This window comes from Taudactylus pleione, unplaced genomic scaffold (genome assembly GCF_031769625.1).
Source record: "Taudactylus pleione unplaced genomic scaffold, aTauple2 ptg000505l, whole genome shotgun sequence".
NCBI lineage: Eukaryota > Metazoa > Chordata > Amphibia > Anura > Myobatrachidae > Taudactylus > Taudactylus pleione.
The window spans coordinates 731072-755235 of record NW_028284907.1 but is presented as its reverse complement, the minus strand read 5'-3'; the positions used below and the strand labels follow the sequence as shown (position 1 = coordinate 755235).

The 24164-nt window shown below is 48.9% G+C and overlaps 1 protein-coding gene across 1 annotated transcript in view; it reads left to right on the top strand.

The window, feature by feature from the left end:
- Window positions 1-24164, top strand: part of LOC148501717 (retinol dehydrogenase 11-like) — a 121882-nt gene that overhangs the window by 50827 nt on the left and 46891 nt on the right. Inside the window, exons 2-3 of the mRNA XM_088450059.1 lie at window positions 4415-4654; window positions 14250-14339. Coding sequence (XP_088306185.1) covers window positions 4415-4654; window positions 14250-14339 — 330 coding nt within the window. The remainder of the gene's footprint in view (window positions 1-4414; window positions 4655-14249; window positions 14340-24164) is intronic.

Sequence of the window (24164 nt, the reverse complement as noted above, 5' to 3'; positions counted from 1 at the left end):
CCCCTTTTGCAGTGCCCCCAGTAGTAGTAGTGCCCCCAGTAGTAGTAGTGCCCCCAGTAATAGTAGTGCCCCTTATGCAGTGCCCCCAGTAGTAGTAGTGCCCCCAGTAGTAGTAGTGTCCCTTATGCAGGGCCCCCAGTAGTGGTAGTGTCCCTTATGCAGCGCCCCCAGTAGTGGTAGTGTCCCTTATGCAGCGCCCCCAGTAGTGGTAGTGTCCCTTATGCAGCGCCCCCAGTAGTGGTAGTGTCCCTTATGCAGCGCCCCCAGTAGTGGTAGTGTCCCTTATGCTGTGCCCTCAGTAGTGGTAGTGTCCCTTATGCAGCGCCCTCAGTAGTGGTAGTGTCCCTTATGCAGCGCCCTCACTAGTGGTAGTGTCCCTTATGCAGCGCCCTCAGTAGTGGTAGTGTCCCTTATGCAGCGCCCTCAGTAGTGGTAGTGTCCCTTATGCAGCGCCCCCAGTAGTGGTAGTGTCCCTTATGCAGCGCCCCCAGTAGTGGTAGTGTCCCTTATGCAGCGCCCCCAGTAGTGGTAGTGTCCCTTATGCAGCGCCCTCAGTAGTGGTAGTGCCCCTTATGCAGCGCCCCCAGTAGTGGTAGTGTCCCTTATGCAGCGCCCCCAGTAGTGGTATTGTCCCTTATGCAGCGCCCCCAGTAGTGGTAGTGTCCCTTATGCAGCGCCCCCAGTAGTGGTAGTGTCCCTTATGCAGCGCCCCCAGTAGTGGTAGTGTCCCTTATGCAGCGCCCCCAGTAGTGGTAGTGTCCCTTATGCAGCGCCCCCAGTAGTGGTAGTGTCCCTTATGCAGCGCCCTCAGTAGTGGTAGTGTCCCTTTTGCAGCGCCCCCAGTAGTGGTAGTGCCCCTTATGCAGCGCCCCCAGTAGTGGTAGTGTCCCTTATGCAGCGCCCCCAGTAGTGGTAGTGCCCCTTATGCAGCGCCCCCAGTAGTGGTAGTGTCCCTTATGCAGCGCCCCCAGTAGTGGTAGTGTCCCTTATGCAGCGCCCCCAGTAGTGGTAGTGTCCCTTATGCAGCGCCCCCAGTAGTGGTAGTGTCCCTTATGCAGCGCCCCCAGTAGTGGTAGTGTCCCTTATGCAGCGCCCCCAGTAGTGGTAGTGTCCCTTATGCAGCGCCCCCAGTAGTGGTAGTGTCCCTTATGCAGCGCCCCCAGTAGTGGTAGTGTCCCTTATGCAGCGCCCCCAGTAGTGGTAGTGTCCCTTATGCAGCGCCCCCAGTAGTGGTAGTGTCCCTTATGCAGCGCCCCCAGTAGTGGTAGTGCCCCTTATGCAGCGCCCCCAGTAGTGGTAGTGCCCCTTATGCAGCACCGCCAGTAGTAGTAGTGCCCCTTATGCAGCGCCCCCAGTAGTAGTAGTGCCCCTTATGCAGTGCCCCCAGTAGTAGTAGTGCCCCTTATGCAGTGCCCCCAGTAGTAGTAGTGCCCCCAGTAATAGTAGTGCCCCTTATGCAGTGCCCTCAGTAGTAGTGCCCCTTATGCAGTGCCCCCAGTAGTAGTAGTGCCCCTTATGCAGTGCCCCCAGTAGTAGTAGTGCCCCTTATGCAGCGCCCCCAGTAGTAGTAGTGCCCCTTATGCAGTGCCCCCAGTAGTAGTAGTGCCCCTTATGCAGTGCCCCCAGTAGTAGTAGTGCCCCTTATGCTGCACCGCCAGTAGTAGTAGTGCCCTTTATGCAGCGCCCCCAGTAGTAGCAGTGCCCCTTATGCAGCGCCCCCAGTAGTAGCAGTGCCCCTTATGCAGCGCCCCCAGTAGTAGTAGTGCCCCTTATGCAGCGCCCCCAGTAATAGTAGTTCCCCTTATGCAGTGCCCCCAGTAGTACTAGTGCCCCCAGTCGTAATATTGCCCCCAGTAATAGTAGTGGCCCTTATGCAGTGCCCCCAGTAGTAGTAGTGCCCCTTATGCAGTGCCCCCAGTAGTAGTAGTGCCCCTTTATGCAGTGCCCCCAGCAGTAGTAGTGCCACTTATGCAGCGCCCCCAGTAGTAGTAGTGCCCCTTTATGCAGTGCCCCCAGCAGTAGTAGTGCCACTTATGCAGTGCCCCAGTAGTAGTAGTGCCCCTTTATGCAGTGCCCCCAGCAGTAGTAGTGCCACTTATGCAGCGCCCCCAGTAGTAGTAGTGCCCCTTTATGCAGTGCCCCCAGCAGTAGTAGTGCCACTTATGCAGCGCCCCCAGCAGTAGTAGTGCCACTTATGCAGCGCCCCCAGTAGTTGTAGTGCCCCTTATGCAGTGCCCCCAGTAGTAGTAGTGCCCCTTTATGCAGTGCCCCCAGCATTAGTAGTGCCACTTATGCAGCGCCCCCAGTAGTAGTAGTGCCCCTTATGCAGTGCCCCCAGTAGTAGTAGTGCCCCTTAAACATAAAACACACAGAACACAAAACTATACTTACCCGAATCTCTGCTCCTGCATCTGACTCCCCCCCCCCCTTCCTTGTTACGCTGCTGTTAATATGTTTTGCTGTTTATCTCAATACACTTTTGGCTTTGGGGAGACATGAGAAAAATGCTGACTCTAGGGCACCGCGAATCAAGAAAGTTTGGGATCCTCAGTCATCAGTCATATATATTAGAGCCCCCTCCCCCTGAATGCTGGTTATCCTGGAGGAAATATCCCGCTTATTAGCTGGTGTAACACTGAGGGCCTGATTAAGGGATGGAGGGAATTGGAGCCGCACACTGTGTGATTCCATCTAACATGCTAATGCTGCAAGGGTGTGTGTGTAAGGAACAGTCACCTCCGTGCTGCATCTGTGATCGCAGCACTGCCACCGAGGATGCAGCCTGGGAGGCGATGGTTGCCCCTTGTCCAGGCTGTGGTGGCTGAAGCTTACCTCCACCTGATCAGGTCCTACTCACTTGTGAGGTCAGGAAATCTGCGTCCACCAACTCAGACCCTGGCCTCGTCCCTCCCAGAGAGCGGGGTGACACACACCCCATTTCTGGGAACAGCAACACCCCGCTCTTCCTACCAAATACCTGAGCATGTAAATCATGCTGCATCTTGGTGGGGTCTGCGAGTGAAGCCCCCACCATTGGTTAGCACACACACCGCACTGACCCCTGTGTGACCGGATCATATAGCCACGAGATCCCCTGCAATCTGGCCAGGCCGATGTGTAATATAGAGCACCTATCCTTGTGTATCACACGCCTATTACGGTGTAAGCCTGCGAGCAGGGCTCTCCGACCTCTGGGCCTAATTCAGACCCGCTCGCTCCGGGTCTCGCTACAAAGGGCGCGTGCTGTCGATGTGGAGTGACATCACGCCCCCTTTAGTGGGCGTGCCGGGGGCATGGCTGCCCAGACGGAGGCGTTCTCATGGGAACGCCTACCGTCTGGGGCCGACCCCACTGACATCACGAGTGATGTCAGTGTGAGTGTTCTCGGCTCTGATAGAGCAGAAAGCACTCCTGGACTTGCGGCAGAGACCCTACCACAAGGGACTCGTCGCGAAAGCCCGATGGTCGCGATGGTTTTGACCATCTTCCTGGCCGCTCGCTATAGCTGTGAGAGATCACCCACAGCTATACGAGCGGCCAAGAGGCCGCTCTAAAAATCAAGAAAGACGGCCCTGATTCAGAGCGAGCACTCTGGGCCTGATTCAGAGCCGCTCGTAAGCGGCCACTCGTTCGCTCCGAGCGATGTTCGCACAACTGCGCATGCGTATGGGTTGTAATACGCATGCGCGAACCAGTCATTGCGGTCGGAAATTGTGTGCTCGCAAAATAGCGAATGCCTGCTAATTTGAGTGACAGGATGAGGCGTTTGTGGGTGGTAACAGGGGAAGGTGCTTGAAAACGGGGAGTGGAGATCAGAACGCAGGCGTGCCAAACGGTCAAAACGGGCGTTTTAAGGGTGTGCATAATTAACAAAGCAGCGTCATCGACCACGTAACTTGGTTGTTTCTTAGCCTGAACTGTTCGCATGATTGCGGTAGGAAAATCCAACCACAAGCACTGCGAGCAGTTCAGACGCCTTTCGATGTACTCGATTAATCTAATAAATATCAGAGATGACGTATGATGTGAGCGGCCAGGGGGCGTCTTTACAAAATAGCGAGCGCATATTTTGTTCGCTCGCTCAGACATAGAGGCGTCACGGGACCGCAAAGAGCGAGCGCTCAATTTAAATAGCCGGCCCCTTTTTCTAAACGAGCGAGCGCAAATAGCGTCCGGCTCTGCATCAGGCCCTCTGTCTCATATTACTACTGTTTTGTTCCCAATGGTAAAGCATAACGGAATAGAAGTAACTGTTAGTGATAATTCTGGCCAGCACGTGTATTAGGAGCTGTGTCCCCATATTACAGACCTGCGCTATATATAGGGGCTTGTGTGGTAATGTCCGTCCAGCCCTTATCTGTGAGGAAGGTGCATCGGTGACCAGTGCTTATGACGTCTGACATCACTGTCACAGGTATCGGGAAAAGTGTGGCCGAGGACCTTGCCCGGAGGAATGCCCGGGTGATCCTGGCGTGCCGGAGCCGTGAGCGGGGGCAGAAAGCGGTGGAGGAGATCCAGAAGAAGACGGGGAACAAGAACGTGATCCTAGGGATCCTGGACACAAGCAGTATGGCCTCTGTCCGTGCCTTCGCTAAGCAGATTCTACAGGAGGAGAAGAGACTGGACATCCTGGTCAATAACGCTGGAGCCTCAGGTCAGCTATGTACTATACATATATGTGCTATATAAACACAGAACTCAGATACTCCTGTATACACGTATGTGCTATGTATACATATATTCAGGGCCGGCCCTAGCCCAAATTTTTTGGTAAGCGAGTATATTTTTTGGCACCCTACTATGCAGTGCCCTCAGTAGTGGTCCCCCCTGTGCAGTGTCCCTTGTGGCCCCAGTAGTAAGCCCCTTATATAGTGCCCATAGTAGTAGTCCCCCTATGTAGTACCCCCTGTGCGGTTCCCCTTATATAGTGCCCCCAGTAGTGGTCCCCCCCTGTGCAGTGCCCCTTGTGCTCCAGTAGTACTCCCCCCTATGCAGTGCCCCCAGTAGTAAGCCCCTTATGCAGTACCCCCAGTAGTACTCCCCCCTATGCAGTGCCCTCAGTAGTAGTGCCCCCCAAAAGTAGTACCCATTACCACAGTTGTAGTCCCCAGCCCCCCTATGCAGTACCCCCGTATTGCCCTTTATGCAGTGCCCCCAGTAGTACTCCCCCCTATTCGGTGCCCCCAGTGGTGGTACACCCTATGCAGTGCCCCCAGTAGTAGTCCCCCCCCATGCAGTGCCCCCCAATAGTGGGACCCATTACTCCAGTTGTAGTCTCCATAGCCCCCCTATGCAGTACCCCCAGTATTGCCCTTTATATAGTGCCCCCAGTAGTGGTCCCTCGATGCAGTGCCCCCAGTGGTACTCCCCACCCCACCCCTATGCAGTGCCCTCAGTAGTAGTACCCATTACCCCAGTTGTAGTCCCCAGCCCCCCTATGCAGTACCCCCAGTATTGCCCTTTATGCAGTGCCCCCAGTAGTAAGCCCCTTATATAGTACCCCCAGTAGTACTCCCCCCTATTCAGTGCCCCCAGTGGTGGTACCCCCTATGCAGTGCCCCCCAATAGTGGTACCCATTACTCCAGTTGTAGTCCCCAGCCCCCCTATGCAGTACCCCCAGTATTGCCCTTTATGCAGTGCCCCCAGTAGTAAGCCCCTTACTTGTACCCCCAGTAGTACTCCCCCCTATTCGGTGCCCCCAGTGGTGGTACCCCCTATGCAGTGCCCCCCAATAGTGGTACCCATTACTCCAGTTGTAGTCCCCAGCCCCCCTATGCAGTACCCCCAGTATTGCCCTTTATATAGTGCCCCCAGTAGTGGTCCCTTGATGCAGTGCCCCCAGTGGTACTCCCCACCCCCCCTATGCAGTGCCCCAGTAGTAACCCCTCCTCCCTTCCCGAGTAGACACACATGTAATAAAAATAGAACCACTTACCTGAATCCCCGCTCCCGCCGCCATCCGCTCCTCAGTCCGTCCTCCCGGGCCGGGCCGCTCTGCATTATGGGAGAGACGTCATGACGTCTCTCCCATTACCCACTGCGGGAGCCGGAAAGCTCCAGCCTGGCTCCGGCAGTGGGCGCAGTATCCAACAAGAGCCTGACTGACTCTCATTGGCTGCTAATCAAAACACACAGCTGCCGGCGGCTGTGTGTTCGGCACTGTGTAGTGCTGACCGAACTCCAACCGGTCAGCGCTACACGCACAATGCAGCTGTGTCACAGAGACACAGTCGGCCCGCATGGTCGCAGCTGAGGCGCCCTCCACTCCGCGTACCCTACTCATCTGCGTACCATGCGTAATGGTAGAACCGGCTCTGCATATATGCTATATAAACACTGAACTCAGATACTTCCTGATTATGCGTGTGTGCTATGTATACATACAGTCAGGTGCATAAATATTGGGACATTGACAGAATTTTCATATCTTGGCCTCTAGTCACCACCACAATGGCTTTGAAATGAAACAAACAAGATGTGCTTTACCTGCAGACTTTCAGATTTAATTTGAGGGTAATTACATCCAAATCAGGTGAACGGTGTAGGAATTACAACGGTTTCTATATGTGCCTCCCACTTTTTAAGGAGCCAAAAGTAATGGGACTATCAACTTAAAAGCTATTTCATGGACAGGTGTGGTCTATTCCCTCGTTATTTCATTATCAATTAAGCAGGTAAAAGGTCTGGAGTTGATTCTAGGTGTGACATTTGCATTTGGTAGATGTATATGTGTCAAAGTCAACAATCAAGAGAAGACTTCACAAGAGTGAATATAGAGGGTTCACCACAAGATGTAAACCATTGGTGAGCCTCAAAAACAGGAAGACCAGATTAGAGTTTGCCAAACAACATCTAAAAAAGCCATTACAGTTCTGGAACAACATCCTATGGACAGATGAGACAAAGATCAACTTGTACCAGAGTGATGGGAAGAGAAGAATATGGAGAAGGAAAGGAACTGCTCATGATCCAAAACATACCACCTCATCAGTGAAGCATGGTGGTGGTAGTGTCATGGCCTGGGCATGTATGGCTGCCAATGGAACTGGTTCCCTTGTATTTATTGATGATGTGACTGCTGACAAAAGCAGCAGAATGAATTCTGAAGTGTTTCGGGCAATATTATATGCTCATATTCAGTCAAATGCTTCAGAACTCATTGGACGGTGCTTCACAGTGCAGATGGACAATGACCCGAAGCATTCTGCAAAAGCAACCAAAGAGTTTTTTAAGGCTAAAAAGTGGAATGTTATGCAATGGCCAAGTCAATCCCCTGACCTGAATCCGATTGAGCATGCATTTCACTTGATGAAGACAAAACTGAAGGAAAAATGCCCCAAGAACAAGCAGGAACTGAAGACATTTGCAGTAGAGGCCTGGCAGAGCATCACCAGGGATGAAACCCAGCGTCTGGTGATGTCTATGCGTTCCAGACTTCAGGCTGTAATTGCCTGCAAAGGTTTTGCAACAAAGTATTAAAAAGTGAAAGTTTAGATTTAGGATTGTCTAGTTTGTCCCATTACTTTTGTCCCCTTAAAAAGTGGGAGGCACATATAGAAACCGTTGTGATTCCTACACCGCGACACCTGATTTGGATGTAATTACCCTCAGATTAAGTCTGAAAGTCTGCAGGTAAATCACATCTTGTTTGTTTCATTTCAAAGCCATTGTGGTGGTGACTAGAGGCCAAAATATGAAAATTCTGTCAATGTCCCAATATTTATGGACCTGACTGTATATGTGCTATATAAACACAGAACTGTATAATTTGGCATGCAGCACCGACCGACAGTTCTACCCGCCCATGCCAAATTTCAGTTCGGTACCTCATAGCTTTTGAGGTGTAGCCCCTCAAACACCATGCCTCCCCTCTGGAGTTCTCTATGGGAGAATTATATTTTTTTCAAGAGGACCCTTACATCGTTTGTCCCCTGTATTTTGGCAACCAGGACTGGCTCTAAATAGCCTTGTGCTGGTTGTGCTTAATACAGGGGACCCCTACGTCCTCTGTATTTGGCACAAGCAGCGCTGGGGCTCCAAAGCCCAATGTTGCTTGTGTTAATTTTTTAACAGATGCATGGATGGATCTCACTGATAACATCTGTGTCTTATTGATTAGATTTTCTCAGGTGCATGTCCAGCACCAGTGAGTCCCTCTGTCATCCGCTGAGGCTTCTGTGCATAGCTGTCTCTCCCTCTGCACCCCCAAAACACCTCCTGTGTGCTGTCCGCTCCTCCACCTGTGTTAGTGTACCTATTTGTTGTCCTTCTGCCCTGCAGGTGGCCCGGTTTGCTCATCAAAACCCTGATGGTTAATAAATTATAAAAAAAAAGCAATGAAATTCCAAAAACAAAAAAACGTACGGTTTCATATGTCCCATTAAGGCTTCTTAGACATGATCTGAAATTTCACAAAACCTACAGTATTGCATTTGTGCCACTGAAACTTTTAAAAAAGCAATGAGATTCCAATCATTAAGGCTGACGCCTTAATGGATGTGTTCCTTGCGTAATACAGATATGGTATGCCATCACACCCGGTGGTTAACTGCAGAGTCAGCACTCTCGCATAGTGAGATTGCTGTCACTCACAAAATGGTGGAGCTGCTAATTCACATAATTGTGTGCTCATTGGAATACACACATGCAGCCTATGCAACTGAGGTCTGAGCAGAAGATAGAGCTGCACAGTTGGGATAAGAGTGGAGTGGATATGGGAAGAAACAGAGCAGTGTGGATGAGGGCAGATAGATATGGAGAGGGGGGGAGGTAGATTAAGCAGCACTGATGGGAAGGAGCCAAAGTGATGCAAATGCATGGAAAACAGTGGTGCGGATGCATGGGAGACAGAGATGCATGGTTTGGGAGAACAGAGCAATGTGGATGGGGCTACAGAGTGACATGTATGCGGGAAGACAGAGCAGTGCAGATGGGGGAAGACAGATTGGTGTGTATGAGGAATACAGACTAGTACAATGGGAGAACACACATCAGTAGGGATTGGGGAAGACCGATTAGTACAGGATGGGGAAGGGGAGACAGAGTGGCATGGTGGGGGGGACAGAGTGGTGCAGATGGAAGAAGAAAGAGTGGCAGAGATGAGGGGAAGACAGAGTGACGTGGCTGGGGGGAAGGTAGTGGTGCAGATGGAAGGAGACACAGTGGCATGGATGCAGGCAGACAGGGCGGTGTACATGGGGGAAGACATTGGTGTAGATCAGGGCATGCAGACTAGCACAGTTAGGAGACCACACAGCTGTAGGGATTGGGGAAGTTATAGCAGCATGGAGGAGAATATAGTGTACATGTATACACAGCTGTAGGGATTGGGGAAGTTATAGCAGCATGGAGGCACAGATAGTGTACATGTATACACAGCTGTAGGGATTGGGGAAGTTATAGCAGCATGGAGGCACAGATAGTGTACATGTATACACAGCTGTAGGGATTGGGGATGTTATAGCAGCATGGAGGGGAATATAGTGTACATGCATACACAGCTGTAGGGATTGGGGAAGTTATAGCAGCATGGAGGAGAATATAGTGTACATGTATACACAGCTGTAGGGATTGGGGATGTTATAGCAGCATGGAGGAGAATATAGTGTACATGTATACACAGCTGTAGGGATTGGGGAAGTTATAGCAGCATGGAGGCACAGATAGTGTACATGTATACACAGCTGTAGGGATTGGGGAAGTTATAGCAGCATGGAGGCACAGATAGTGTACATGTATACACAGCTGTAGGGATTGGGGATGTTATAGCAGCATGGAGGGGAATATAGTGTACATGCATACACAGCTGTAGGGATTGGGGAAGTTATAGCAGCATGGAGGAGAATATAGTGTACATGTATACACAGCTGTAGGGATTGGGGATGTTATAGCAGCATGGAGGAGAATATAGTGTACATGTATACACAGCTGTAGGGATTGGGGAAGTTATAGCAGCATGGAGGCACAGATAGTGTACATGTATACACAGCTGTAGGGATTGGGGAAGTTATAGCAGCATGGAGGCACAGATAGTGTACATGTATACACAGCTGTAGGGATTGGGGATGTTATAGCAGCATGGAGGGGAATATAGTGTACATGCATACACAGCTGTAGGGATTGGGGAAGTTATAGCAGCATGGAGGAGAATATAGTGTACATGTATACACAGCTGTAGGGATTGGGGATGTTATAGCAGCATGGAGGAGAATATAGTGTACATGTATACACAGCTGTAGGGATTGGGGAAGTTATAGCAGCATGGAGGCACAGATAGTGTACATGTATACACAGCTGTAGGGATTGGGGAAGTTATAGCAGCATGGAGGCACAGATAGTGTACATGTATACACAGCTGTAGGGATTGGGGATGTTATAGCAGCATAGAGGCACAGATAGTGTACATGTATACACAGCTGTAGGGATTGGGGAAGTTATAGCAGCATGGAGGAGAAGATAGTGTACATGTATACACAGCTGTAGGGATTGGGGAAGTTATAGCAGCATGGAGGAGAAGATAGTGTACATGTATACACAGCTGTAGGGATTGGGGAAGTTATAGCAGCATGGAGGAGAAGATAGTGTACATGTATACACAGCTGTAGGGATTGGGGAAGTTATAGCAGCATGGAGGCACAGATAGTGTACATGCATAGACAGAGTATAATAGATTTAGCAATTAGGGAGCTGAATGTGTATAATAAATTAGATGGATGTACAGTATGGAGTGAGAAGGATGTTAGAACCCAGTGAGCTTGTTGTGGTGACTGAATAGGAAGATTGTGGGCACTGAGGACCTGATTCACCCACAGCTATGCGAGGGGCCAGGAGGCCACTCTAAAAAACAAGAAGGCCGGCCCAGATTCAGAGCGATCGCTCTGTCAGAGCGTCCGACTCTAAATCAGGGCCTGAGTGGGATGTAGGAGCCACATAACTGCTCAGACCTCAGTTGCCTAAACTGCATGTGTGTACTCTGAAATTGGCATGAATCGCCATCAGACCTAAGCCCGTCTGAAGAAATACCGATGCAGGAAGGACGGCGTCTGAAGATCCTGACTCAGGTAATTAACACGCCTAACCCTCCCCTTTCTCCCTCCTATCCCTAGCCCCCGCTTAGGGATGCCTAACCCTAACCTCCCCCACTAGTGCCTGACCCTAACCTCGCCCCCCCTAGTGCCTAACCCTAAACTCGCCCCCCCTAGTGCCTAACCCTAAACTTGCCCCCCCTAGTCCCTAACCCTAACCTCGCCCCCCCTAGTGCCTAACCCTAAACTTGCCCCCCCTAGTGCCTAACCCTAACCTCGCCCCCCCTAGTGCCTAACCCTAACCTCCCCCACTAGTGCCTAACCCTAACCTCCCCCACTAGTGCCTAACCCTAACCTCGCCCCTAGTGCCTAAGACTAACCTCGCCCCCCCCTAGTGCCTAAGACTAACCTCGCCCCCCCTAGTGCCTAACCCTAACCTCGCCCCTAGTGCCTAAGACTAACCTCGCCCCCCCTAGTGCCTAAGACTAACCTCGCCCCCCCCTAGAGCCTAACCCTAACCTCACCCCCCCAGTGCCTAACCCTAACCTCACCCCCCCTAGTGCCTAACCCTAACCTCGCCCCCCCTAGTGCCTAACCCTAACCTCGCCCCCCCCTAGTGCCTAACCCTAACCTCGCCCCCCCTAGTGCCTAACCCTAACCTCGCCCCCCCTAGTGCCTAGCCCTAACCTCGCCCCCCCTAGTGCCTAAGACTAACCTCGCCCCCCCTAGTGCCTAACCCTAACCTCACCCCCCCCTAGTGCCTAACCCTAACCTCGCCCCCCTTAGTGCCTAACCCTAAACTTGCCCCCCCTAGTGCCTAACCCTAACCTCGCCCCCCTAGTGCCTAGCCCTAACCTCGCCCCCCCTAGTGCCTAAGACTAACCTCGCCCCCCCTAGTGCCTAACCCTAACCTCACCCCCCCCTAGTGCCTAACCCTAACCTCGCCCCCCTTAGTGCCTAACCCTAAACTTGCCCCCCCTAGTGCCTAACCCTAACCTCGCCCCCCTAGTGCCTAACCCTAACCTCACCCCCCCAAGTGCCTAACCCTAACCTCCCCCACTAGTGCCTAACCCTAACCTCCCCCACTAGTGCCTAACCCTAACCTCGCCCCTAGTGCCTAAGACTAACCTCGCCCCCCCCTAGTGCCTAAGACTAACCTCGCCCCCCCTAGTGCCTAACCCTAACCTCGCCCCTAGTGCCTAAGACTAACCTCGCCCCCCTTAGTGCCTAAGACTAACCTCGCCCCCCCCTAGAGCCTAACCCTAACCTCGCCCCCCCAGTGCCTAACCCTAACCTCGCCCCCCCTAGTGCCTAACCCTGACCTCGCCCCCCCTAGTGCCTTCCCCTAACCTCGCCCCCCCTAGTGCCTAAGACTAACCTCGCCCCCCCTAGTGCCTAACCCTAACCTCGCCCCCCCAGTGCCTAACCCTAACCTCACCCCCCTAGTGCCTAACCCTAACCTCGCCCCCCCTAGTGCCTAACCCTAACCTCGCCCCCCCTAGTGCCTAACCCTAACCTCGCCCCCCCAGTGCCTAACCCTAACCTCGCCCCCCCCTAGTGCCTAAGACTAACCTCGCCCCCCCTAGTGCCTAAGACTAACCTCGCCCCCCCTAGTGCCAAACCCTAACCTCGCCCCCCCTAGTGCCTAACCCTAACCTCCCCCACTAGTGCCTAACCCTAACCTCCCCCACTAGTGCCTAACCCTAACCTCCCCCACTAGTGCCTAAGACTAACCTCGCCCCCCCTAGTGCCTAACACTAACCGCGCCCCTAGTGCCTAAGACTAACCTCACCCCTAGTGCCTAAGACTAACCTCGCCCCTAGTGCCTAAGACTAACCTCGCCCACCCTAGTGCCTAACCCTAACCTCGCCCCCCTAGTGCCTAACCCTAACCTCGCCCCCCCTAGTGCCTAACCCTAACCTCGCCCCCCCTAGTGCCTCGGCCCTAACCCTCCTCCCCTTAGTGCCTCGGCCCTAACCCTCCTCCCCTTAGTGCCTCGGCCCTAACCCTCCTCCCCTTAGTGCCTCAGCCCTAACCCTCCTCCCCTTACTGGCTCGGCCGTAAACCCCCACTCCCTAAACCTAACCCTCCCGGGGGGGTGCCTCACTCAAAGTCCCCCCGGCAGTCCCCAAACTAAACCCTCCCCCCATAGCTAAGTGCTCCCGATGCCCGGCTTACCTACGTTCGGTATACCGGCCATCGGGGTTGTGGCATGGGGCTGATAGGCGTCGGTATTTTGACGCCTACCATTAGTCCTATGCCGAGATTTCACTGTCAGCCTTAATGATCAGAATTGCATTGCTTTTATTAGTTTGAGTGGCACAAATTCAATAGGTTTTGTGAAATTTCAGATCATGTCTTAGAAAACTCAATGGGACATGTGACACTGTAAGGTTTTATGTCTATGGAATATATATATATATATATATATATATATATTTATATATATATATATATATATATATATTTATATATATATTGTGACACAGTCAGGCTAGGGGGTCCCTCTCCTGGGTAGAGGACTCCTTCCTTACACACACTCACAGCAGCATGGGAGCAGCACACCAGTCTGGATGCAAGCACAAGCTGGTCGGCGCCAGTCTTTATTGTACAATGTCAGAAATAACATAAAGAAAACATAAACATAAATCCTAGCCCTGTCGGGGCACTAACTTCACAGGTAGTTCCCTCACTACCAGAACCTGGCAGGGCCTAATGCCCTCACCAGCAAACAAAGCACAGCACAACACTCACTGTTAGGTTTTTCCAGTGTCTCTGAGCAAACTCCCTGTCTGCTCTCCCAGGTGAGACAATCAGCCCTCAACACACTAGGCTTATATTGGCCACTCTCAGGTGGAAACCCTATTAAGCCTGTTACCAGGCTGCGAGAACCAAAACCTGGAGTGGCTGTGGGTGGAGCCCTCCCTCTCCTCTCACCCACAACCCCCAGGTCCCAAACCGGCATTTCAAAAAGCCGAGACTCAAGCCTGCTACACTGCAAACTTTCTCCTGGGGATTTAAACACATGAGACAGGAATCTGGGATAAATGTCCCTGTCACAGACCACTTTACCAGTGATCCTATCACAATATATATATATATATATATATAGATAGATAGATAGATAGATAGATAGATAGATAGATAGATAGATAGATAGATAGATAGATATATCTCTCTTGTGCTCACCAAATATTTAACACATGTGAATGATGTGATTTCAGGACTACCCTACGGCATTACAGAAGAAGGACTAGAGGTCTCATTTGCCACCAACCACCTGGGCCCTTTCCTGCTGACCAATCTGCTTCTGGGTAAGATATGTCTGTAAAGTATTTACTCCTAAGGCTTGTTCCCACTATTACATGACACACATCACACACAGTCCTATGTACGTCACTAGTGTACAGCGAGAAGGAGACGTGCCATACTGTACTAGGCTCCTCTATCACTAATCACCATTATAGGGGACACACAGCACTACGTATGTCACTAGTCTACAGCGAGAAGGAGACATGCCATACTGTACTAGGCTTCTCTATCACTAATCACAATCATAGGGTACACACAGCACTATGTACATCACTAGTGTACAGCGAGAAGGAGACGTGCCATACTGTACTAGGCTTCTCTATCACTAATCACCATTATAGGGTACACACAGCACTATGTATATCACTAGTGTACAGCTAGAAGGAGACGTGCCATACTGTACTAGGCTTCTCTATCACTAATCACCATTATAGGGACACACAGCACTATGAATGTCACTAGTGTACAGCAAGAAGGAGACGTGCCATACTGTACTAAGCTTCTCTATCACTAATCACCATTATAGGGGACACACAGCACTATGTACGTCACTAGTGTATAGCGAGAAGGAGACGTGTCATACTGTACTAGGCTTCTTTATCACTAATCACCATTATAGGGGACACACAGCACTATGTATGTCACTAGGGTACAGCGAGAAGGAGACGTGCCATACTGTACTAGGCATCTCTATCACTAATCACCATTATAGGGTACACACAGCACTATGTACGTCACTAGTGTACAGCAAGAAGAAGACGTGCCATACAGTACTAGGCTTCTCTATCACTAATCACCATAATAGGGGACACACAGCACTATATACGTCACTAGTGTATAGCGAGAAGGAGACGTGCCATACTGTACTAGGCTTCTCTATCACTAATCACCATTATAGGGTACACACAGCACTATGTACATCACCAGGGTACAGCGAGAAGGAGATGTGCCATACTGTACTAGGCTTCTCTATCACTAATCACCATTATAGGGGACACACAGCACTATGTACGTCACTAGGGTACAGCGAGAAGGAGACGTGCCATACTGTACTAGGCTTCTCTATCACTAATCACCATTATAGGGGACATACAGTACTATGTACATCACCAGGGTACAGCGAGAAGGAGATGTGCCATACTGTACTAGGCTACTCTATCACTAATCACCATTATAGGGGACACACAGCACTATGTACGTCATTAGGGTACAGCGAGAAGGAGACGTGCCATACTGTACTAGGCTTCTCTATCACTAATCACCATTATAGGGGACACTAAGCACTATGTACGTCACTAGTGTATAGCGAGAAGGAGACGTGCCATACTGTACTAGGCTTCTCTATCACTAATCACCATTATAGGGTACACACAGCACTATGTATATCAGTAGTGTACAGCGAGAAGGAAACGTGCCATACTGTACTAGGTTTCTCTATCACTAATCACCATTATAGGGTACACACAGCACTATGTACATCACTAGTGTACAGCGAGAAGGAGACGTGCCATACTGTACTAGGCTTCTCTATCACTAATCACCATTATAGGGGACACACAGCACTATGTACGTCACTAGGGTACAGCGAGAAGGAGACGTGCCATACTGTTCTAGGCTTCTCTATCACTAATCACCATTATAGGGGACACACAGCACTATGTACGTCACTAGTGTACAGCGAGAAGGAGAAGTGCCATACTGTACTAGGCTTCTCTATCACTAATCACCATTATAGGGGACACACAGCACTATGTACGTCACTAGGGTACAGCGAGAAGGAGATGTGCCATACTGTACTAGGCTTCTCTATCACTAATCACCATTATAGGGGACATACAGTACTATGTACATCACCAGGGTACAGCGAGAAGGAGATGTGCCATACTGTACTAGGCTACTCTATCACTAATCACCATTATAGGGGACACACAGCACTATGTACGTCATTAGGGTACAGCGAGAAGGAGATGTGCCATACTGTACGAGGCTTCTCTATCACTAATCACCATTATAGGGGACACTAAGCACTATGTACGTCACTAGTGTATAGCGAGAAGGAGACGTGCCATACTGTACTAGGCTTCTCTATCACTAATCACCATTATAGGGTACACACAGCACTATGTATATCAGTAGTGTACAGCGAGAAGGAAACGTGCCATACTGTACTAGGTTTCTCTATCACTAATCACCATTATAGGGTACAAACAGCACTATGTACATCACTAGTGTACAGCGAGAAGGAGACGTGCCATACTGTACTAGGCTTCTCTATCACTAATCACCATTATAAGGTACACACAGCACTATGTACGCCACTAGTGAACAGCGAGAAGGAGACGTGCTATACTGTACTAGGCTTCTCTATCACTAATCACCATAATAGGGGACACACAGCACTATGTACGTCACTAGTGTACAGCGAGATGGAGACGTGCCATACTGTACTAGGCTTCTCTATCACTAATCACCATTATAGGGTACACACAGCACTATGTACATCACCAGGGTACAGCGAGAAGGAGATGTGCCATACTGTACTAGGCTTCTCTATCACTAATCACCATTATAGGGGACACACAGCACTATGTACGTCACTAGTGTACAGCGAGAAGGAGACGTGCCATACTGTACTAGGCTTCTCTATCACTAATCACCATAATAGGGTACACACAGCACTATGTACGTCACTAGGGTACAGCGAGAAGGAGACGTGCCATACTGTACTAGGCTACTCTATCACTAATCACCATTATAGGTTACACACAGCACTATGTACATCACTAGTGTACAGCGAGAAGGAGACGTGCCATACTGTACTAGGCGTCTCTATCACTAATCACCATTATAAGGTACACACAGCACTACGTACGTCACTAGTGTACAGCGAGAAGGAGACGTGCCATACTGTACTAGACTTCTCTATCACTAATCACCATTATAGGGTACACACAGCACTAAGTACATCACTAGTGTACAGCGAGAAGGAGACGTGCCATACTGTACTAGGCTACTCTATCACTAATCACCATTATAGGGTACACACAGCACTATGTATGTCACTAGTGTACAGCGAGGAGACATGCCATACTGTACTAGGCTTCTCTATCACTAATCACCATTATAGGGGACATACAGCACTATGTATATCAGTAGTGTACAGCGAGAAGGAAACGTGCCATACTGTACTAGGTTTCTCTATCACTAATCACCATTATAGGGTACACACAGCACTATGTACATCACTAGTGTACAGCGAGAAGGAGACGTGCCATACTGTACTAGGCTTCTCTATCACTAATCACCATTATAAGGTACACACAGCACTATGTACGCCACTAGTGAACAGCGAGAAGGAGACGTGCTATACTGTACTAGGCTTCTCTATCACTAATCACCATAATAGGGGACACACAGCACTATGTACGTCACTAGTGTACAGCGAGATGGAGACGTGCCATACTGTACTAGGCTTCTCTATCACTAATCACCATTATAGGGTACACACAGCACTATGTACATCACCAGGGTACAGCGAGAAGGAGATGTGCCATACTGTACTAGGCTTCTCTATCACTAATCACCATTATAGGGGACACACAGCACTATGTACGTCACTAGTGTACAGCGAGAAGGAGAAGTGCCATACTGTACTAGGCTTCTCTATCACTAATCACCATAATAGGGTACACACAGCACTATGTACGTCACTAGGGTACAGCGAGAAGGAGATGTGCCATACTGTACTAGGCTACTCTATCACTAATCACCATTATAGGTTACACACAGCACTATGTACATCACTAGTGTACAGCGAGAAGGAGACGTGCCATACTGTACTAGGCTTCTCTATCACTAATCACCATTATAAGGTACACACAGCACTACGTACGTCACTAGTGTACAGCGAGAAGGAGACGTGCCATACTGTACTAGGCTTCTCTATCACTAATCACCATTATAGGGTACACACAGCACTATGTACATCACTAGTGTACAGCGAGAAGGAGACGTGCCATACTGTACTAGGCTACTCTATCACTAATCACCATTATAGGGTACACACAGCACTATGTATGTCACTAGTGTACAGCGAGGAGACATGCCATACTGTACTAGGCTTCTCTATCACTAATCACCATTATAGGGGACATACAGTACTATGTACATCACTAGGGTACAGCGAGAAGGAGACGTGCCATACTGTACTAGGCTTCTCTATCACTAATCACCATTATAGGGTACACACAGCACTATGTACATCACTAGTGTACAGCGAGAAGGAGACGTGCCATACTGTACTAGGCTACTCTATCACTAATCACCATTATAGGGGACACACAGCACTATGTACGTCATTAGGGTACAGCGAGAAGGAGATGTGCCATACTGTACTAGGCTTCTCTATCACTAATCACCATTATAGGGGACACACAGCACTATGTACATCACTAGTGTACAGCGAGAAGGAGATGTGCCATACTGTACTAGGCTTCTCTATCACTAATCACCATTATAGGGTACACACAGCACTATGTACATCAATAGTGTACAGCGAGAAGGAGACGTGCCATACTGCACTTGGCTTCTCTATCACTAATCACCATTATAAGGGACACACAGCATTATGTACGTCACTAGTGTACAGCGAGAAGGAGACGTGCCATACTGTACTAGGCTTCTCTATCACTAATCACCATTATAGGGACAGACAGCACTATGTATATCACTAGTGTACAGCGAGAAGGAGATGTGCCATACTGTACTAGGCTTCTCTATCACTAATCACCATTATAGGGTACACACAGCACTATGTATGTCACTAGTGTACAGCGAGGAGACGTGCCATACTGTACTAGGCTTCTCTATCACTAATCACCATTATAGGGGACACACAGCACTATGTACGTCACTAGTGTACAGCGAGAAGGAGACGTGCCATACTGTACTAGGCTTCTCTATCACTAATCACCATTATAGGGGACACACAGCACTATGTATATCACTAGTGTACAGCGAGAAGGAGACGTGCCATACTGTACTAGGCTTCTCTATCACTAATCACCATTATAGGGGTACACACAGCACTGTGTACATCACTAGTGTACAGCGAGAAGGAGACGTGCCATACTGTACTAGGCTTCTCTATCACTAATCACCATTATAGGGGTACACACAGCACTGTGTACATCACTAGTGTACAGCGAGAAGGAGACGTGCCATACTGTACTAGGCTTCTCTATCACTATTCACCATTATAGGGTACACACAGCACTATGTACATCACTAGTGTACAGCGAGAAGGAGACGTGCCATACTGTACTAGGTTTCTCTATCACTAATCACCATTATAGGGTACACACAGCACTGTGTACATCACTAGTATACAGCGAGGAGATGTGCCATACTGTACTAGGCTTCTCTATCACTAATCACCATTATAGGGGTACACACAGCACTGTGTACATCACTAGTGTACAGCGAGAAGGAGACGTGCCATACTGTACTAGGCTTCTCTATCAATAATCACCATTATAGGGGACACACAGCACTATGTACGTCATTAGGGTACAGCGAGAAGGAGATGTGCCATACTGTACTAGGCTTCTCTATCACTAATCACCATTATACGGGACATACAGCACTATGTACATCACTAGTGTATAGCGAGAAGGAGATGTGCCATACTGTACTAGGCTTCTCTATCACTAATCACCATTATAGGGTACACACAGCACTATGTACATCACTAGTGTACAGCGAGAAGGAGACGTGCCATACTGTACTAGGCTTCTCTATCACTAATCACCATTATAAGGGACACACAGCACTATGTACGTCACTAGTGTACAGCGAGAAGGAGACGTGCCATACTGTACTAGGCTTCTCTATCACTAATCACCATTATAGGGGACACACAGCACTATGTATATCACTAGTGTACAGCGAGAATGAGACGTGCCATACTGTACTAGGCTTCTCTATCACTAATCACCATTATAGGGGTACACACAGCACTGTGTACATCACTAGTGTACAGCGAGAAGGAGACGTGCCATACTGTACTAGGCTTCTCTATCACTAATCACCATTATAGGGGTACACACAGCACTGTGTACATCACTAATGTACAGCGAGAAGGAGACGTGCCATACTGTACTAGGCTTCTCTATCACTAATCACCATTATAGGGTACACACAGCACTATGTACATCACTAGTGTACAGCGAGAAGGAGAAGTGCCATACTGTACTAGGTTTCTCTATCACTAATCACCATTATAGGGTACACACAGCACTGTGTACATCACTAGTGTACAGCGAGAAGGAGATGTGCCATACTGTACTAGGCTTCTCTATCTCTAATCACCATTATAGGGGTACACACAGCACTGTGTACATCACTAGTGTACAGCGAGAAGGAGACGTGCCATACTGTACTAGGCTTCTCTATCACTAATCACCATTATAAGGTACACACAGCACTATGTACGCCACTAGTGAACAGCGAGAAGGAGACGTGCTATACTGTACTAGGCTTCTCTATCACTAATCACCATAATAGGGGACACACAGCACTATGTACGTCACTAGTGTACAGCGAGATGGAGACGTGCCATACTGTACTAGGCTTCTCTATCACTAATCACCATTATAGGGTACACACAGCACTATGTACATCACCAGGGTACAGCGAGAAGGAGATGTGCCATACTGTACTAGGCTTCTCTATCACTAATCACCATTATAGGGGACACACAGCACTATGTACGTCACTAGTGTACAGCGAGAAGGAGAAGTGCCATACTGTACTAGGCTTCTCTATCACTAATCACCATAATAGGGTACACACAGCACTATGTACGTCACTAGGGTACAGCGAGAAGGAGACGTGCCATACTGTACTAGGCTACTCTATCACTAATCACCATTATAGGTTACACACAGCACTATGTACATCACTAGTGTACAGCGAGAAGGAGACGTGCCATACTGTACTAGGCTTCTCTATCACTAATCACCATTATAAGGTACACACAGCACTTCGTACGTCACTAGTGTACAGCGAGAAGGAGACGTGCCATACTGTACTAGGCTTCTCTATCACTAATCACCATTATAGGGTACACACAGCACTATGTACATCACTAGTGTACAGCGAGAAGGAGACGTGCCATACTGTACTAGGCTACTCTATCACTAATCACCATTATAGGGTACACACAGCACTATGTATGTCACTAGTGTACAGCGAGGAGACATGCCATACTGTACTAGGCTTCTCTATCACTAATCACCATTATAGGGGACATACAGCACTATGTATATCAGTAGTGTACAGCGAGAAGGAAACGTGCCATACTGTACTAGGTTTCTCTATCACTAATCACCATTATAGGGTACACACAGCACTATGTACATCACTAGTGTACAGCGAGAAGGAGACGTGCCATACTGTACTAGGCTTCTCTATCACTAATCACCATTATAAGGTACACACAGCACTATGTACGCCACTAGTGAACAGCGAGAAGGAGACGTGCTATACTGTACTAGGCTTCTCTATCACTAATCACCATTATAGGGTACACACAGCACTATGTACATCACCAGGGTACAGCGAGAAGGAGATGTGCCATACTGTACTAGGCTTCTCTATCACTAATCACCATTATAGGGTACACACAGCACTATGTACGTCACTAGGGTACAGCGAGAAGGAGATGTGCCATACTGTACTAGGCTACTCTATCACTAATCACCATTATAGGTTACACACAGCACTATGTACATCACTAGTGTACAGCGAGAAGGAGACGTGCCATACTGTACTAGGCTTCTCTATCACTAATCACCATTATAAGGTACACACAGCACTACGTACAACACTAGTGTACAGCGAGAAGGAGACGTGCCATACTGTACTAGGCTTCTCTATCACTAATCACCATTATAGGGTACACACAGCACTATGTACATCACTAGTGTACAGCGAGAAGGAGACGTGCCATACTGTACTAGGCTACTCTATCACTAATCACCATTATAGGGTACACACAGCACTATGTATGTCACTAGTGTACAGCGAGGAGACATGCCATACTGTACTAGGCTTCTCTATCACTAATCACCATTATAGGGGACATACAGTACTATGTACATCACTAGGGTACAGCGAGAAGGAGACGTGCCATACTGTACTAGGCTTCTCTATCACTAATCACCATTATAGGGTACACACAGCACTATGTACATCACTAGTGTACAGCGAGAAGGAGACGTGCCATACTGTACTAGGCTACTCTATCACTAATCACCATTATAGGGGACACACAGCACTATGTACGTCATTAGGGTACAGCGAGAAGGAGATGTGCCATACTGTACTAGGCTTCTCTATCACTAATCACCATTATAGGGGACACACAGCACTATGTACATCACTAGTGTACAGCGAGAAGGAGATGTGCCATACTGTACTAGGCTTCTCTATCACTAATCACCATTATAGGGTACACACAGCACTATGTACATCACTAGTGTACAGCGAGAAGGAGACGTGCCATACTGCACTTGGCTTCTCTATCACTAATCACCATTATAAGGGACACACAGCACTATGTACTTCACTAGTGTACAGCGAGAAGGAGACGTGCCATACTGTACTAGGCTTCTCTATCACTAATCACCATTATAGGGACAGACAGCACTATGTATATCACTAGTGTACAGCGAGAAGGAGATGTGCCATACTGTACTAGGCTTCTCTATCACTAATCACCATTATAGGGTACACACAGCACTATGTATGTCTCTAGTGTACAGCGAGGAGACGTGCCATACTGTACTAGGCTTCTCTATCACTAATCACCATTATAGGGGACACACAGCACTATGTACGTCACTAGTGTACAGCGAGAAGGAGACGTGCCATACTGTACTAGGCTTCTCTATCACTAATCACCATTATAGGGGACACACAGCACTATGTATATCACTAGTGTACAGCGAGAAGGAGACGTGCCATACTGTACTAGGCTTCTCTATCACTAATCACCATTATAGGGGTACACACAGCACTGTGTACATCACTAGTGTACAGCGAGAAGGAGACGTGCCATACTGTACTAGGCTTCTCTATCACTAATCACCATTATAGGGGTACACACAGCACTGTGTACATCACTAGTGTACAGCGAGAAGGAGACGTGCCATACTGTACTAGGCTTCTCTATCACTATTCACCATTATAGGGTACACACAGCACTATGTACATCACTAGTGTACAGCGAGAAGGAGACGTGCCATACTGTACTAGGTTTCTCTATCACTAATCAACATTATAGGGTACACACAGCACTGTGTACATCACTAGTGTACAGCGAGAAGGAGATGTGCCATACTGTACTAGGCTTCTCTATCACTAATCACCATTATAGGGGTACACACAGCACTGTGTACATCACTAGTGTACAGCGAGAAGGAGACGTGCCATACTGTACTAGGCTTCTCTATCACTAATCACCATTATAGGGGACACACAGCACTATGTACGTCATTAGGGTACAGCGAGAAGGAGATGTGCCATACTGTACTAGGCTTCTCTATCACTAATCACCATTATACGGGACACACAGCACTATGTACATCACTAGTGTATAGCGAGAAGGAGATGTGCCATACTGTACTAGGCTTCTCTATCACTAATCACCATTATAGGGTACACACAGCACTATGTACATCACTAGTGTACAGCGAGAAGGAGACGTGCCATACTGTACTAGGCTTCTCTATCACTAATCACCATTATAAGGGACACACAGCACT